The sequence below is a fragment of the Lissotriton vulgaris genome, chromosome 4_1 (assembly GCF_964263255.1).
Source record: "Lissotriton vulgaris chromosome 4_1, aLisVul1.2, whole genome shotgun sequence".
NCBI lineage: Eukaryota > Metazoa > Chordata > Amphibia > Caudata > Salamandridae > Lissotriton > Lissotriton vulgaris.
In genome coordinates, this window is record NC_141691.1 from 1,819,653,724 (window position 1) to 1,819,673,676 (window position 19,953).

The 19,953-nt window shown below is 38.4% G+C and overlaps 1 protein-coding gene across 1 annotated transcript in view; it reads right to left on the minus strand.

The window, feature by feature from the left end:
• Positions 1–19,953, minus strand: part of CSMD3 (CUB and Sushi multiple domains 3) — a 2,596,150-nt gene that overhangs the window by 1,617,187 nt on the left and 959,010 nt on the right. The window contains exon 9 of the mRNA XM_086918068.1: positions 3,179–3,266. Coding sequence (XP_086774194.1) covers positions 3,179–3,266 — 88 coding nt within the window. The remainder of the gene's footprint in view (positions 1–3,178; positions 3,267–19,953) is intronic.

A 19,953-nucleotide genomic window follows, 5' to 3' on the forward strand; every position in this document is an offset into this window, starting at 1 on the left:
ATCTTTTTTCGGCGAGTCACGTAGGAGCCTTGTACACATACGTCTAAAACCCACCTCTCATTTTAACAAGGTGTGTCTTTAGTACACCATAGTATCCATGCGACGTTTACAGGATAAATACAGATTTGGGCTAACTTGATTTGTGAGTATTTTTGTCAAAGACGACTGATCCAGTAATTCAAATTTTACAGTATGGCACAATGTGCGCTGCAATAATACATAAAGTAATATTACAGCTTAAATACTGGCTCTACTCAGAATATAACAGAGTGGAGAGGACCAAGCAGTCACAATTATGGCTTGGATCAGTGCCCCAATTTCACAAGACTTAAAAAGGTACACTATAGTTTTGACAAGCCTTCTTGTCAATAATCAAACTTGGTACTTTGTCTAGCCCCCCAAAATTTTAAAAAGTGAAAGAATAAGCCATAAGTTCTATCACTGAGGTATGCATTGTGCCTCAACTTTGACAAGAGTACCAAAGAATCAGCTGTCTGGTTAGCAGGAAGCAATGCAGTGTCCCACTTGTAGGAGGAGGCAGGATGTGTGAGGGAAGAAATCTCATGGAGTGGTTGCGATGAGTTGACCAGCTGAAGACTTGGTAAGTCAGTCTGCTCAATGCGGAGGGATTGCAGATAGCAGACAATAAGATAAACTTAGAAGAACATGCCAGCTTCTCATTTGAGCATTAAGGAAGTGGGGGAAGAGTACATTTTGAATGGAAAAGAAGTGCAGACATGAGAAGAAAAAACAATAGGGCACGCCGAATAGCTCAAGCAGTGGATGCACTTAACAGAATGAAAGATTATTAGCTGTTAAGAAAATGAGAATTCACGATTAAGTGGAGTATTCATGTAAAACAGCAATAAGTGTCAAGACTTTGAGAATGTCACATGCGGCACTACTTAGCCTCAAACGTAGAATCCATGTGTTCATGTATTCAGTCTGATCTCCCTTTAACATCAACAGCCCTGTGGCGAAACCCCATAGGTTTTTGATTTGCATTCAGGGTTCTGATAATAAATGGTGGAACTATATCAATTGTTGAAAGCAATATATTATGCACTTGTTAGAGACTGCAATGATCTTTCATTAGATTCTAGCCAGACCACATGGGATGGAAGCTGTAATACTTTCCATACCGAAATGCCTTCCACCCCTCATCTCCAATCTATTGGTGAATACGTGATTAGCCATTTATAGGATATACATCATTGACAGGAAATGGCAATCTGTACCGAATAAGTAGGTTTCTTGGGTGAAGTGTAAATCTGATCCTTAATAACTTGCAGCACATAGTACAACACACTTCTAGATTTTTTTTTATCATGGGCCCTATTTTGAGGTAGGTATATGTTGATTTTTCGCCAAAAAGAAGCAGGTGCCCTCTTTTCTGCTTAAGAGTTCATTAATGGCACTTTAAATACAGTAGATAGTGTTTCTACCACTTTCTGGTGATTTTCCTCCTCTGCCAACTCTTAAATAAACCTTAAATGAAGCTCCAGATTCTATATTTTCCGAAGAAGAACCATAAGAAATAAGCTTGCAGTGACATGTATTTATTTATATTTATGCCTTAAAATGAGAATCACAGTTCTTCATTTTATCATTTTAAGCAGCATTGTTGATGCTGTTTGGAAATATATCTTGTGTTTTGAGCTTCCAGAAAGATCAAAAAAGTGAGAGTGGGGATTATGTGTTTCCTCAGAAGCAGATCTCAACCATTATGTTCTCTTTTCACAGTTTATTAGCTACTGTTACGTCTTACAACTGAAGGCTAAACCCCTTGCTAAAGGTCTCCTCATGTCTGAGAGAATATGGAGATAGGTATGGTTTACCAGCTAGGTCCCCCACCCAGTTTTTAGGAAACTAGGTTCAGACTGCTGGCATTTCAGTGACCTGGGATGTTTCAAATGGATGCTCTAGCCACCCTGGTGGTGGAAGTATATGCATGGTACATCTAACAAAGTGCTGCAAATAACCATGGCATTTAATCCTCAGAATCTCATTTTCTAAGCCCATTCTCTAGTTAGGTCCAGGTCAGTGATATTTTCATTTAAATTCCTGATCATGAAAGTCCACTTGAGTCCTGGGAGCTGGACCAATAATCAGACATTCAGAAAATGCCCTTTTTCAGTGGATTGTGAGGAAAAATTAGGATAGCAGAATGATTTAAATGTGATGAGAGGGGGCACTAAAACACCAGTCTATCCATGTGCTATCCATGTGCTGCCTGGCCATGCCACCCGATTTTACATATTTCTAATTCAGGATAGAGACAAACAATATTTTTCTTTCATTGGAAATCAGTAGAAGAACTCAATGTTCTAAGATCTTGCTCCTTAAATCCATTAGCATTTTTTCAATACCCCAAGTATGAAGCTAACTTGTTCCTTACAACTTAATTTTCTCTGAACAAACCCAAATGTGTAAAGATGTATTGTCTGTTCTTTTAGAGCCACAATTGCATAAGTTATCAAAGCTATATGTGTAATCATTGAAAATTATGACCAGTGAAACTATAGATTTGATCAAGAATCACTTTTAGGAAAAAACCGAGGTGGGACTATATGAAGTGCATTGGTGGTAGGTAATTTTGCACTGACAGCATAAGGAGGACAGAAAATGTATGAACTAGAAGTATCCCAATAATACAGTACTTTTCAAGATTATGCTTATATATAAAAAAATACAGAAAAGCAAATGTAGTGATTCTGAGCATTGCAAAAGTTAAAAAAGTAATGCGTGATCAAAACAAGGGGTGTTTTATCAGTAAAAAATGACATGCAATTCAATGCTAAACATAGGTATTTTTAAGACAAAGAAAAGTATTCAACATAGTGGTGATTAAAAAACACGCATGAAACATGGACAACTTTTTAAAATACTTTAAATAAATAAGTAAACAAATATATTTCTAAAACAGATGTTTGATGTTTGTAATTTTCCAACAATCATAATGAAATTGCTTTTTAAAGTTGATTTGCAAAGTCTGACAACTAGACTGTTGATATGACAGACTATAAAACGGAAACATTTTCATATATTCCATCTCTAAGGAAAAAATTCTCAGCCACTATAGGTTTTACAAATTCCCAGTCTCTGTTGACTAGTTCATATAAGAATACAGTAGTGTACTGGAAATTGTACAAATATGATAGCATGGTTAATATCATACCTAAAATCAGAGCCAATGCGCTTTCCATTTTCAGGCTCCCCAGGATCCGGGCACATATTGGATGCATGTTTAATTCCTCCTTCATTCACTGCAGGGACAGAAATATGAAAGTTAGATCCAAACTATTCAGCATTTCAACCACAAATATGATAGTATTAACTGCAATGTGAAATATGAATATCAATTGCTTAAAAAGCAGTATAGTAACACTAATGTAGGTTATATGTGGACCATAATAATGTTGAACATTCATATTATTTTGGAATTAAAGCTCTCAGAATATCTACCATTATATTTCCAAGTTAATTCAATACATCAGAAGTGAACCTGGTATCTTCAAGGGGGCCTGTCTAAGTTAAGGATGAGGTCCTTCAGTAGCCACTTTGCCGATAAAAGAAAAACATGTAGAAGGAGTAACCTGCATAAAGATGTCTAAAAATTAAGAAAAAAGCCACAAGGCAGAAAATAATTGCCAGTTTCCATCAATCAATAGGTGAATTCATGACAGGAGCACAAGAATATTCTGAAAGATTTAGGAAGAAGGTAGCTCAAGGATGGTAGGCACCATTAGTCCTGAATAACTGCAACAGACTTGAAGGAAACCCTCAAAACAGGAGCATCAGAACAAGAATGAAGAATTTATCAAGATGACAGCTTCAGCTGTGTTGCAATGCAGATACATCCAGTTCCAGGTCTCCTTCTATAATGTGTAACAAGACCCAGAACAAGGACACTTGTATCAGAAAGTGTAGATTCCAACACAGTGTCTGGAGCCCAATGTGGAATGGCCAACATTCAAAGAATCAGTAAGAACATTAATATTTGAACTCCACATCTCTCCTTCGTTCTCAAGCTTCCAGAACATTCTTGACTCCCAAAAGGGATCTTTAAAAGCAGACCTTTTCACAGAGGCAGAGAACACTAAGCTCGTAGACATCACTGTGAAAACAGATCACCACCCAGCCGGAAGCACCGGCAATTTGATTGCAGCCTGTAATTTGAGAGCAATTTTCCTGGATTATTCTGGATTCATGCTATGCAGCAACATCACATCATACCACAATCCTGCACCCAATAGGCATCAGTCCCACCTTCTTCCTCGCCGGTGCAATCTTCCAATTAGCCAGTGTGATAATGTAGGAGTGGGGTGAAGTTTCATGATAGCCCTCAGAAAGATACCTTTCCTACTTGAAAGAAGAGGACAACATGAGATCTAGTGGCTAAGCTACCAAATTTGGAGCCTGGGTTTTAAGTTTAAATTCCAGCCTCAGCCTGCTAAAAATTATGAGATTTTTTCTAAATTAGTTATTCTCTCTGTGCCTGAAAATCAAAGTATGTTAAATGCATTTGTGGTATATAAATTGTAGCTGATGTAAATTCCCTCGTGCTGTACACACTTGTGTATCATCTGACACCCAGCACTCTGTTGCTGCTTCAATGGGTAAACCCAAGTCATTATCTTTGTATACATTGATGCTTGATGTCCAGGCATGAATATGTGAACATTCATGTAGAGACAAGCACCCATTCAGCCATTGGCAAACTGGCTATGTCAATCTTCTATCGTCTGCTCAGGATTTTACCAGCATCCATTCAACAACATTTTTAACTTTTGATCTCAAGAATGGAACAAAGACCAAAACTCGACAGTTCTTTGAAGTATAAACTTGGTCTGGGAAAAATTTAATTATGTAATTTTGTTAATTTCGCATAGCAAACTTTATGCAAAATTGTCACGATTACGTCATTCTGACACATTGCAAAATTTCGGGGAGACTTTTTAACACAAGGCACAAGACGCACTGTTCAGGTAATGTTTGGGCCTTTCAGGTAGATTTCTTTTAAACAGACTGTTTGGGTGATGTTTTAGCACAAAACTACAAATCTGAATATGAGTGGCAGTGTTTTGAATGCAAGCAATTTCTGCTAGTTATTTTACCTGAGCAAGCCATTCGGGTCTTTTATGAGAGCAAAACAATAAATGTGATTGACAGGGTTTGGAAAACAAGCAATCTGAAATCAAATAGAAATTAAATTTTCACAATGAATTGGTATCCTAACAAACTAACTGTTTGGCAAATTTTCTGAATGCGATACGCATTTCGCATAATTTTGCTTAATGTTTGGAGTCATTTCACATAAATTCACAGCAGCAAATTCGATGAGTTTCACACATGCATAGCAAAACATTGTTGGATGAGACTCATTTTCAATGTCATGTAAAACATTTGTCTAAAGATAAGGTTTTGAATTAAATTTCACAATTCTGGCATGTGTAAATCTGTACAATCAATTCAAGATAACCACGTTTTCGTTATCATTTAAATATATCAGAAACATGGAAAGGCATTGCCATTGTAAAAGAAATAATGAATATCCAAACACTTGTGCTAAATACATTCACATATTTCCTACAACATCTTTGCCTGGAAAAACATATTCAGAACATTTCAAATGGATGACAATACTGAGGCAGACTAACAAACAATTGGCACTGAAATGAGTAGGCAGACTAACCATCTACTAGTTTTGGAACTTACTCGTGTTCCTCAAATATTATCATGTGGGACAATGGTCTGAGAGTCACATTAGCAAATTCTGTTGGAAAGCCTGTATGATCTTACCAGTGTGATTTCTCTTCTTCATTGTGTCTAATTCATTTTAATCATAATCCCGAAGCAACACAAGAACTGCACCAAATGTATTGTTACAACTCAGACTTAGAAACTACTATCCTTTTACATAAATTACATTTGTCACTTCCTTAAAAAAGCTCATCGCTGTGATGAATTTTGTTTTTAAATCCATTAAATACTGATGTATAAATCTGTTCCATATCTAAAAATAACAGGAGCAATCTTTATTTTTCAATAAAAACATGCAATGTGCATTCTCATTTTTAGCACTTTTCCATCACCTTCAATGTTACAATACAAATAGTGAACTGATTTGCAGCAAAACCTGCATTATTCCTCCTTATGAGAAACAAGATCATTAAATGTTAAAAGCTTTAGGTAGACCTCTCTAAAGGGGCACAGTTGGTGAAAACAATGGGTCAGAATGCTTCCCCATTCAATTGCCACTCATAAGTCTATGTACAAAAATACATTACATCACCTTTTGGGTGTTTGGTTGCTAGTAGTATGCTTTAACACCAGAGACTGGCACAGCTTTCCAAGCCTACTACTGCCAATGTTTGTGAATTCTAAAAAGTAGTGAACTTGCACCCAGCCAAAGAGTACTTCTGCTGGTGCATATTTTCTACTTTTTTGGTAAACAAGTCTCTATATATATTTATGTTTGATGAAAGACTTATTGCACCTGCTGAAGTGCTGATGCAACAGTACTATACATATATGCAGTGGATACATTGGCCCATTGACTTACAGGACCTATGCTTTGAAAATGGCCTTTGGAAAGAGATGAGTGATTGCTTCACATGTGCTTTTGCATAGGATTTGAATTAAGAGTGATTATCCTTGCCTTCTCGCGGAGACCAACACCAACCCAGATTAGAGACCAGATAACAGGTGATAAAAATAAGAAGTAGTAGGGTTAGAAATGTCTGCCAAACTGAGCCAGAAGTTATGGAACACAGATTATAAAGATATGGTGAGTGAAGTAAGTAGTGCCAACTCTGGGACCATAAGGTTTAAATATCATGAATCATTTGGAAAGGTGGGCTGTCCAGCACACTTTTTCCTTGATTTGGATGACTATTACTCTACTTTCATGTATTTTCTGGCAGGATTCTTTCCCAGACTTATCTTGTCTTACATAGGATGCAGTTAACAATAGTTAAAAATAAAAACACTATCATGATGAAAAGAAGCACAAAAAGCTAAGGAAGTAACTACAGTTGAATAAATGGGCAGGTCACACGATTTAACTGTAATTAGTCAACTATATGCAGGTGGTGGTTGCTAGAAACTGGCACAGAACACAGCAGAGGATCAGATGTTACTTCTCAATCCTATATAAAAATAGTTCCAGTTGAGATACCTTGAAAGGGATGCCCAGCAGCATAATGTTTGCTGAATCAATTACGTTTTTGAAAAAGAGAGCAGTCTATCTGATTGCAAAAATACTAGATTTTCCATCAATTAATGAATCCGCTAAGATTTGTATAGCATGGCTAATCACCAGAATGGGTATCCAGGTGCTATAAGAACATTTTGGTGCAGGCCACTCAACACAGGAAATTAATCTTTATTGTAATCAGGTTAGGACAGGTCACCTACTAAACAAACAAATGGTTGGGCATGTTACCCAACGTTTTTAGATATTAAAGACTATAGTGTATACTAGTGATGGCCAAATGTGAAAACATGTGGAGCATTTGTACAAGTTTACAAAATAAATATTAACAAGTTAAGGAAGATGAAAATTACTGATGAGTACAAAAAGAAATTATGAAGACAAAAATGGAAGAAGAAATAAACTATTGTGAAAGATGGTTTAATAACGGAGAAAAACATATATTAGTAGTAGTTGTTTATTTCAGATAAAAAATCCATAAACACACATTTAAATTAGCACAGTTGTGTTGATTGCAATAGTTAAAAGAATGTAAAATCCATATACATCATACAATCAGCTACATTTTAATAAAATCAGTTTGACCATTACCTAACTGTAAACAATATTAAAAATATAAAATTAGCAGCAACCTATGTGGCTTATTGTTTCATTTAATGAAACTAAAACCCAGAAGAAGTCAACGTTTGTAGTAACCGGATCACTGCTTTAAATGCCCTCATCCAGGATAGTTTTTCTAAAATACCAAATAATTTTGTATTAAATATGAATGATTTCCCAAGTGACTTTCCTTCCATGAATGCTGAATATCCATGCAGCATGTAAACATTTAGCAAGACTGACAACAATCACCTCCCATGTGTCTGTTTTCAATATTCCAGAGCTGGATAGGGAAACCTTATGCCTAATAAATGGCATAATGGAATGATCCACTTTCTTCTTGGCAATTTATAGGCCTTACAGAAAAGTAAAAGATTTTCTAATGATTCAGGAGCATTGTCACAGATGGGGCAGGTAGTATCGGAGTTCTTGCTCCTCTAGCTGTGAACTCTAGCGTAGGGAGAGTACCAAACCTAAACTTTAAGTATAGCTGTCTGGGGAGGTCACCTTGGATGACATCTAATGTAGGTTTGAAGTGTAGGACAACCTTATGGTCTTTGGTCAAAGAATTGATTCGTCAGGCTCCCTTATTTGCCGTCTTTGACTGATTGTCCCCAGAAATGTCTCTGCACTGATCTTTTATCAAATGCCTTGGTGTCGAATGGGAGACATCTGGACAGTCCCAGAGATTCTCAAGGTTAATAGATTGAAATATTTTCCTCACATATAATAGCCAAGGAATTCTCAGATGTCCAGCTGTTTAGATAAATCTCTCTGAGGGGTGTTCTATGAGATTCAAGCTCAGGTATTGACCGTATCCTGTGCCAAAATAGTAATAGTTTCGATTGAATGGTAATTTAGATGGTTATAAAACCAATAACTCATTGGTAGCTGTGTAGCACCTGAGTTCTGCACCATATAGAGTGCCACTTTTTACCCTAACCTTGTATACCTCTAGTACGGGTGCTACACTTGAGAAAAATATACATAAAAACCTGTGCATGTGTGTCTGCTTAGCTGTAATCGGCAAGCAGAATTATAGAATCTGCCAACATAATGTGCCTCTTTAAAGTCTTATGGTCTTCTATCATCCCTTGGATTGTGTGAAGGCTGGAGCATGGCCATTAGTTTTGGTTGGAGAGTTCAGTACTGATATTACTGATTACAGGAAACTTGTGTCTTCCTGTGTAAATTTCATCTCTCACAACTGCTTACTGAATTCAACTCTCCAGTTTCCCACACAAATCCATCTCACCACCTCACCATTGTAAGGCGCAGGACATTATATCTTGTATCTCAAAAGTCGTAATCAATGATATCTAGATATTATACATAGGGCCAATTTCCAAAGCCTTTCTAAATGTTTCCTAACCCCACTTTACATTCTAAATTAAATTTGATCTATCAAAAACTGCAAGCTTGAAAATTCTGCAAACTAAATAAATGATGACAAAAAACTTTTAGTGAAATGGTAATTGGCCCCTTTGTTGGATTCCATCTGCAGAAATACTAACTACATTGATGGTCAGGAAATGTAGGAAAGCATCCATAGATGTAGTCCTGGTTTGCTCAAAAGACCCACAGTGAAACCTAAACATATCAACAGAAACTAGAAATAAATATCAAATCCTGCATATATTCTTGCTTACTCTATAACCTATAAGGGCATGTAGATCATTTGTTGTCTTCAGCTTTACTATCCATCCTTAAAGTGGCATATAAGATCAAGTAGAGCTCTATCTCTGACACAGCTGTTACAGCTGTCAAGTAAGGGCATCAGAGCAGTCCTTCATGGCAAAATACCAAGACTGTATCTGGTGAGGGTTTCTTGATGTTGGATAGGTCGACATTGAGCTCTTGCTGAAGCCATTGCTAATAATGTACAATGCCCTGAGCAGAACAGAGCTGGATTTTGTTGCCCTACATTCATTTTATTGCTGGGGTGAATTTGATGCCTCCCTCAGATTCATGATTTTTCTTTGGCTTTAGACACTGTGAAGGACAAATCTGGTTCTCTAACCCGTAGAGGGTTTTACCTCAGCCCTTTGTTTTGGCCCTCTGAAAGTAAAAATATTTCTTAGTCCCACTTCTCTCCTTTGGGTGAGAAAGTTCCTTCTGGTCATGGCTGGAGTCCCCATGCCCTAAGGCAGTCCTCTTTGCACTATCACTTTCACCAAGCAGAGTTCCTGCAGGATCCAATCAGTTAGGGGTTCCTTGGTCATGATGGAGTAAGGAGTCCTTGTCCTTTTTGTGTCTCTGTAGCAGGCAAACAAGATGTCTAGCACCTGGCCCCTGGAAAACAGTTCAAATCCCTCAGTAGCAGGGAGGAGTCAGATGTATCCTTTCTTCCAGCAGGCTTGCATCATCAGGAGTATACGTCCCAGTTCCATTGTTTTTAGGAGGTTAGGATGAGGTGTAAACCATATCCTGTGTACTAGTCAATGCCCAATCATGTATACTTTCTCTCCATATGACTGCTTTATTTTGCAGCACCTCTTGTCTTCTCATAATATTATTGCTAAACCCTTTGTCCAGCAAGAGTGTCTCTTGTTCTCTCTAAAACCACTCCCCTATATAGAAGAGGTTCTTCCACTCTGGCAGGGTTCAAACTAGCTCTCCTGCCCACTGGGATTGGTGCCAAGGGATCTAGAATATTTTTAGGGTGAAAAGGAAACGCTCTATTTGACATCTCCAAGTCAAAATAGGTAGTGTTAAGGCTATCCATTGTTCTGCCCACCATTTCCTTCCTCATCCAAGCTAACTACTTCGTGGTCACTTGTTGCCAACTCCGTTGCCTTCTGGGGCCAGAGACGAGGCTACTGTATTCTCGCAGGCAGGGTTATTTCCTCGAGTGAGAAATTTTTGTAGGCATTATCTATTAACTTTCAGGAAAACTTACATATACAACTTGGGTAAATCCAAATGTGCCACTACAATCTTAGGTCCAGAGCACACAAACATTGGCACTGAACTGCAGTGCCACAGTACACATAGTCCTAGGGCCCAGAAAAATCAGAGATGACCTTGCAGAAAGGATGATTCCAACCACATTGCTATTCGGAGCCATGTGCACTTTTGCTGTATTAGACTGAGGAAAGGCCAGACAGGCAACCAAAATATTACAATGCATGAAATTATTCAGGTTGGCTATAATATATGAGAGTATAAAAGTGAAGATAACAATTTAGAATTTCAAGCCAATTGTAGTCTCTCCACAGTCAATTCACAATCAATTTACTGGCACAACTCAAACCTGGGAAATCAATTATGAAGTTGAATATTGTATATTCAATGACAGAAATCATTCAAAGCCATTTCAGAAGGATGTCTCTACAGCATAAGAATCCCAAACATGAATGATATATCTGTCCTTTTTTGACTAGCTGTCCAGTTTTCCCCACTGAAAATGGGCCTGTGTGTTTTACACAAGTGTTCCTTCTTTTGTGAAAGAAAGCAAATCAAACACCATAAATATATTAAAATCATAAACAGACATCTGTAGTTAGTGGAATCTATATAGCAGCTCTTTGGGACTTGACCCTCTCCGCAGGGTTACCCTCAAACCTTTTGTCTTTACACTCTCATTTTTTTGAATTTGTTTTTGTCGGCCTTTCATTTGTTGCAGGGATCCAGCCGAATTACAGAACTATGCGCAGGATTTTAAGACCTTGGTGTGTAGGGACTAAGTCATCCTACCACCTTAGTACCCATGAGCCCAGGACTGACTAGCTATAGTGTCTCATCTGCTCTCCTACTTACTCACAGATAAACAAATGATTAGACACCCCAGAATACAGCACTCCCAGATCTCTCCTTCACTGACACTTGTACCTGTCCACAATAAGATTGGAGAGAGACACAACACTGTTTAAAATATGTATTTCAACTAATAGGCCCTAACATGCAGTATATGTGCCACACCAAGCAGGAAAATACATAGTAGAAATACAGTCAGCATAGCAGCTAGTCCATAAATCATGAAAGGAGATGTCATCATGAAAAGACAATAGAGTCTAACCTCCCTCCCCTTGCTAAAAAGCAGTATTATTATATATTAGAAGATCTCTGGGCTTTGTCACCAGACAACATACCTTAGCGTATAAATGGTAGATCTATATCATAGGTGCTGTACCACTCTTCTCCCTGGAAAGGTCCCTCTCCAAGTGTGTGCTACCTATTCGTGTATTCCAATAAAACCAAAGTCCATTGTCCAAACAACAGCTACATCAGTATGTTTTGTCTAAGGGATTAGGCCTGGCCAGAACAAAATAACAAGGGGCATTGTTGTTCGGCCTTGCTCACAATGTTCAGTCAAAATCCCAGGGACCTGCAGAGAGTGAACACAGTGATACGTTCTCATGTGGAAACAGTCCTAGAAGTTATGTAAAAAATAAAATTGTGTAGTAACGTGCGCAAAGCACTGGGCAAGCTGCAGCGTGCTCCTGCTAACTTAAAGAAGACAACAATGTCCCCATGGGACATGTGACAGGTCTCTGTACAGTCTACCCAGCTAACAAGTGTTAAGGCACTTATGCTCACTCCCTAAACATTGTAAAATTGACATACACCTGATTGGCATATTTAATTTACTTATCAATCTCAAGTGGAATACCATATACGCAGGGACTGTAAATTAAATGCTACTAGTCGTCCTTCAGCACTCATTGGGCCACCTACTTAAGTAGCCCTAAAAAACATATCTCAGGCCTGCTATTGATGCCTGCCAGCATTTTTAAACTGTCAATTCAACTTGCCATTATAACTTCCTTGCCAAGACTAAAACCGTTTTTGTTACATAACAGTCACTCCTAAGATAGGATCTAAACAGCCCTTACTGCAGGATGCACTATAGTTAAAAAAAGTTGGACGTGTACCTTTAGGTTTTACATGTCTTGGTAGTCAAAAACGTACAAACTTGTTTTTCAATGCTATGAAGAATACCTCTCCCAACGGTTAACATTGCATTACCTTAGTATATTTAATAAGTGATAACTTTTGATTGGGAGCAGGTCCGAAGATCAAGTTTAATGTCTGAGGAATTGCCATTTAAATTTCTCTTTAATGGCAAAGTCAAAATTTAAGTTACAATTCAGAAAATGATTTAAGGTTGCCATTTTTGTCTTAGTCCACTTGGTGCCTCCTGTTCCTGGGTCACATGATTTAGATGGCAGTTGACTTTTGTGTATTCCTTCCAGACAGAATGACAATAGAGGGTATGAATGTTGGCAGGAAGGATAATATCTGCCCTGATTAGAGTGGCAGAGCTGCCACCTACCACACTTGACCTTTAAAGACACTGGCTCAGCTCATATGCAAAGGACTTCACCCTAGCCTATTGTGCCCCCAGACAAACAGGTACCATTTCGGAAATTACCTACAACTCTGTGGAGGGAAATTCCAGAAGCCTCTCCCACTTCAAAGTGGGCACAAGGTATAAATATTGGACCCTCAGATCCACTCTCCAGATAACTTCTGGACCTGTGGAAGACTCTGAAGAAGAACTGCTCTGCTGCAAGAAGGACTGCTCTGATGCCCTGCTACTCTGCTGCACGTTACCTGGGTAAGAAGGAGTAAACCTCCATCTTGAAGATAGAACTATCAGAATAACTCCAAGGTCTAGTTGGCTTGGCTCCTGATCAGCACTTAAGGGGCATAAAAGGCTTCAACCATCTTGAACCTTTACCTGCTGTGAGCCCTAGCCCCCTAAGTGGCGCCACTCCAACCCTTGACTCTTCGAAGTGAGGATAAAGGTGCTCTGTCAGCCCAGCTGTGGTCTCTCTCAGAACTGAAACAGTGCGATGCAATCTGAAGCAGCCCTCTCACCTCCTCAACTGCCACTACACGGCACAATGCATCACATCATGAACATAAGGGTCAATTCTCAGAGGGAGTAACCTCGCCACTGTGTCTGGCTCATGCTCCATCACGGTTCACCCTGAACTTGTGACTTTGTCCCAATCCGGCACGACCAGATAACCACAGATGGCGATTTGGGCTTCTAGGCACTAATTTAACATAAGTATTTAAAATTGCAAATTTCGGGTTCAGCTAATTGGATTTTTTGTCATTTTGGTAACAATTCATTTATTAAAATTTACTCTATTTACTAAATTGGTATAGAATTGGTATAGAATTTTTCTTGTGTTATATTTCCATTTGACTGCTGTGTACTGCATAAAGACTACACATTGCTAACCTAACAGAGAAGCCTTTTTGTTATTTATATATTTTGTTTAGTATTTGGGAAACTTTTGATATTTTTTCCTCAACTGCCCAAAGAAGATAATCCCAAAATGAGACATCATCTTGGGCCAAAACAATATGCAAGCTGGGAGTCGGATCCCTCTGCTAAACAAACTGCATTCACAGTATCTTTAAAGAAGAAGCAATGATTCATAATCAATGCCTGAGGCAACAGAAAAAGATGCACCTATTCACCCTAATATCACAAACTGAAAAGAGTGCAAGATTATGGAAGACCATTCACTGTATACTCCCTAGCTGGAAATCAATTACGAAGAACTCTTGTTATGCTTACTGTGGCAGCAGTGCAATATGCGGGCATCTGCTTGCAAATGCTCTCTGCATGCTGTGTAAGTAGAACAATGCCTGTCTCTCTGACCTGTGAGCCGCATGAAATAGATACTCACGGGGAGCTTATTTTTAAACTAGCCTTTTTATAGAGACACAGGATCAATGGATGTGACATGGTTTTCTTTTAGGACTACCCTCGATTATGCTAATAACAACAAGTACTATGACTAATTAGACATGTTATGTTGTTGGACCTGAAATGAAATAGATACTTACGGTAAATCTATATTGATACTAGCACTTGTTTATAGATTCAGGAAATGGGTGTGAGGTGGTTTTCTTGTAGTAAAACCCTCAATCATTCTAAGAACAACAAGTAACATGACTAATTAGATTTTTTATGTTGTAGGATTGACTCAAACAAGCTGACTACTAAATATTTAATTACTGTGCTAATATGGTGATGTCATGGCATATCATGATACACATATATGAGGTACAATTTGTTCTTAATAAGTGAATTTTTAGGAGATCTCCCTTTGGTTATTTTACATAAAATATCTATTTGAGGTCAATCATTATATGATTCATCCACATTACCTACTCATAGGATGGTATTACTAATAAGCGATGGATCTGGTTTTGGAGGGTTAATGCTTATACATACATGTAATGTAACTATAAAAAACGAAAACGGTATAACATTTATGACACATTTGATGCTTGAGGAATAATTTAGTATGTCCACAATGATCACCTTAAATGTGGAATCAGTAACAGGATTGTTTTGGTTAGGGTTGCTGTAATCGTGACATTAGTTCAACAAGGTATGACTGTTTTGATCTTGTCATAAAAATTGAAGCACATCATGAAGAAGGTCAATCAATAGAGAATAGGGTTGTTGTAGTCCTGACATTATTTCAATAGGCCATGACTACTTTGATCTTGTTATAAATAGAAAGTCACATCGTGAAGAATGCCAATTAATAGAACATAACCAGTGCCATTTTTGGATGTACATATTTAAAAACAGTAAAGTTTAATGTTTTGTCACAAATAATGAATCACACTGTGAAGAATGTTTAAACAGTATCCTTACTGGAATTAGGATAAACATGGTTATAATTTGTATACGTATTGCTTATAATTGTATAAATATAGTAAATGTTTAACTATGTATATTTTTGTTGCCCTGAAGATGTCCTGAGTGGACAAAACCCATTGGCTTTGGCTACAATTTTAATTTTAAAGATTTAAGGAGAAAATTGAAAAATAAAGACTGAACAATGCTTTATACTCTGGATTATCTTGTATGTTTTCTACACAAAGAGAAATGTCAGACAGTATACATCATGTGCAATTTTGCTGATTCACATCGTTACTACGGGTCCTGTAAATTCTTTCATTGATTTGAGTGCTGGGTAATATTGTACTATTTCTTTAAAGAAGAGTGTTATGAAAAGGAGTCAGAATATAACTTTTGCGCTGTAAGTGATAAACTGAAAAAGTTGCAAGCGACTGGCAAAGTGTCTATATTAGCATTTCTTCTTTAAGAAAGCCTATGTGCCTATGTTTTTGATATAGGAGCAAAAAAGGTATAAACACAACAATATGTTATCATAACAGCAGAGTAAAATAAATGAATACTCAAACACTGTGTTTAAGAGAATGCTAACGCATTTCAAAAGCACAAACTTCCTAAACAAAATTGAAACCAACTTAATCAATCTAATGTCTATGTGCCAGCAAAGTCAATAAATCAAAGATCACACGCTGGCTATTAGTACAAGGTGAACATAATGCAGCATAAATATTCGAGGTGCAGCACTTGATAATCGTCAGCAAAATATATTGGTACATACATTTCTTTTTGTACTTCACATTGAAATTTTCCTGAAGAGTTCATAGCGTAAAATAACCCAGAACAACTGAAACAAGTCTTAGTAAGGCATAAAAAATAATTTGCGTTCCTTTCCTTCCTATAACATTAGAGGTTGCATACATAATACATGTAAATGTAAAGAAGAGGATCATTTGCCAAGGAATAAAATATTGAATGACAGCTGTCTGTCTTCCATGTCCACCAAGGATGATTCAAGAAATAGATAGCTGGGAGAACCTAAAAGTGTACAAGAGAATGAAAAGGTGAGGAAGTATGGGCAGGTGATGACGTGGGTATAAGGTTGGGAGAAAAAAGGTCAGGTGAGAAAAATACGGCTAATGAATATGCATATTGAAAGTGGGAAACAAAATGGTAGATGGGATTAAGGGGGATAGCAGAGCTAATGGGGAAACATAATATAGGATAGATTAAAGAGAATGGCATTATCAAGCATGAATAAGCAAATAAGAAGAGGGAAAGCTGGGTTACTTTTTCAAGAAAAAACTCATACACCCAGGTTTAACTATTCTAACTTGACAATACAAATCAACATTGTCAGTTTGCATTCTAAATTTAGCATTCATTAAAGGGAAAAGACTTCAAGATGGAAATCAGCAGTATAACAAGGCTCCCAGGAGTCATTTTCTTTGTCATAACCATAAGACTCTGATGTGAACTTCATCCTCCTCTGTAAGAAAGAGATTTTATCGGTGTTGCAATACAAAAGTAACAACAAACCATTTCTTTAGTTGTCAGATATTATTAAATGGTCTGCTTCAGTAAGAAGCTCTATTGAAAAGGTTTCTTATTTTTATTTTAAAAAATGGCAGAAGTTCATATTTCAATTTACCCTTTTCATAAAGACAAAAAGCAATGCAATGCACATGAGAGTTTTTGCCCTCCACAGACTTTGCATTATTCTCCTAGTATTCTGCATTTTTTGAATGTTGACAATTAAGGTACATTGTCTTTCCATTATTATTTTTATGAAACATTTCTTAGTAATGTTTGCTATGTCACTTGAGAAAGCTGTATATTCTCTACAGAATATTCCCAAACTTCCTGCATGGAGCCCTGCAAGTTCTCAAATTTCTATTTTTTCGTATCATTTCAGTCCGGTGTAGTCTAATCTGCCAAATAGTATTGCAGTCTCAAGTCCACACTACTCGGCCAATGCCTGTACAGTGCCCAGCTCTGAACGACGATAGTAATGTTAGTGGACTTGCATTATTTGCCTACATCCATAGTTTTCGAAAACAATAGCAACTTAACACTGTTCTATTGTTTTTCCTTTAGTTATCTCCATGACTGTGGAGAAAATGTTAATCACTCTACTTTCTAAATCCAAATGGAACACAGTACATCCCCAGAAAAGGTAGCACATCTTTGCCGATACTTTCAATACAGATGTCTGAGGTCGTCTGGTGGTAATTTAATTAACATTTCAAGATTTAAGCTCAAAACCAAAGGAAGCAAGACCCTCACAGTCTTGGCCTCCAAAGCCTGGAATACTATGCCCCTCAACCTCTGACTCCTCGTACAGGAAACTGCCTTCAGGAAGCATTTAAAAACATGGATTTTTAGTCTGTCAGATGGCTTTGTAATGGCTGCCATTTACATCTTGATATTTGGTTTGTATACTCGCTCAGCGCCAGGATGCTCCTTCCGGAGCGACAGTCAGCGCTTTAGAAATATCCTATACAAAATACAAACAAATACAAAATAAATCTACAATGAACAGTTAACCTCCTCTCATCTTCTAGCACTGTCTTTTTCTCCAAATGGGGAGACGGTTTTGCGGCATGTTTTTAAACTTTATTTTTCAGTTAAGGTACATACCGAGTTGTTGGCAACAATTACAATGCACACATAGAACAAACATCAACATATGGCATTGGGAAAGTTCCCTGCTCTGTGGGGATATGCACAAGTATCTAGGCGAGGTCATTATTAGGTTTATACCTTGTAAATGTAAATGTATTTGAGCTTATATATCGCACAGCTACCCACAAAGGGTTTCCCGGCGCTTGCTTAGGGAACCCGTCCTGGTATTCCCCTGTGAGATAACCCCAGCAGGGTATCCACAAGGTGAAAGCCAGGCATCCCGCCGCGAGGGGCCGTTGTGGAGATTAAGCAAGCTATTGCCCAGAGTCGCAGAGTGTGAACCCGTGAGTTGAGAAGGCACCGGAGCGAGAATTATCGAGTCCGTGGAATTTTTTGAGCCCAAGACCCGCCGAGGCGGGGAATTGAACCCTGGTCCAGAGCCGATCTCAGCTTCCGGGTCTGCCGCCTCTAACCCCTGAGCCACACTTCCAGCATGTCTTGGACCCCTCATACTTATATGATATGTTTCACATCGTCAATATATGACTATAACTCTGAGATAATCACATGAACAGAGTGAACCATCTGAGCTCTGTAGTATTGTGGTCTCATGCTTACTGCACACATGTTTTCCATATTCCCTTGTCCCTCATCTACACCTCCCCGTCACCCTCCTGGCTCACTGGGTGTTGACTGTCAGATTCAATGTCAGTTCTTATTCTACTATGTAGGTCAAATTTTAATGCTTTCCATATATCACAGGGTCTGCTGCGGATCGCATGAGGGGGTTAAATGTGTCTGCATGCATATTACAATAGATCATGTCGATATACCATTCCGAAATCATCGGTACTGGGCCCCTCATCCAGTGCATCGCAACTCATCTCTTTACCAAGAGCATGCCCATAGCCACTAGTCTTCCACATGGTTTTGGCACCTCAGAATCCAATCCCATGAGAGCCAATGTTGGAAAGTCCTGCACTGTCTGTCCCGCCATTCGCCGAAGCTCCTCTGTCACTTTTAACCAAAATGCATGTATCTTAGGGCAGAACCAAGCAAGGTGAGAGAATCCAGCATCTTCCACATTTATCTTCCTCACGCAGCCAGATCTACACTAGTGCTCTGTGGTATAATATTCTCTGTTGAGGTATTTAAAGGGCACCAGACGATGACCGCCATTTTGCAATATGGATTTAATAATGGAACAGGAGTATGTCCATTGTTTGTCGGTTATTATTATACCCAAGTCCTCCTGCCATTTCAGTTTAGCCCTCCTACCAGGCAAATCATTACTATGTCATATACGTTCATACAGTGTTGAGGGCTCTCTATCGGCCATCCGTAGTCTTCTGACAATCACAGCTGCAGCAGCAGCAGACCCGTGCGAGGCCTCCAAACACAGACGAGTTCAGCGCACAAGATGGGCAAGATGCGGCGAATGAAGGATACATTGTCTCCAGGATCATGGAATTAACCAAGTAGGGATGACGGGGCAAGGGGCAAAATCCTTAAAAAATAAAAATACACATTTGCTTGCCTCTGACATAAATCAAGGCATTCAACTCATGCCTGATCCTGCAATGGAGGCTTGTCAGAAAAGAACTGAGACACGAGGGGCCAAAATCAGGGAGCAAGCGAAGGTCTCAACTCTGTAGAGAGGAGTGATTGAATGGCTAAACAGGGGGAAAAGGTACAACCTAAAAGCACCAAAGTCCAGAATATGCAGCCACTAATTTCCAAAATATTCGTTGTAACAGAAAGGGCGTACAGTCACAGGAAACTGATGAAGGGGCTGTGTCGACAGATCAAATCACCCAGACTGACACCATGGCAGACACCGCCGCCCCTCCTAATGAAGTTGTAGAACTGTCAATCCCTTCAGAGAACATGAGCGGCC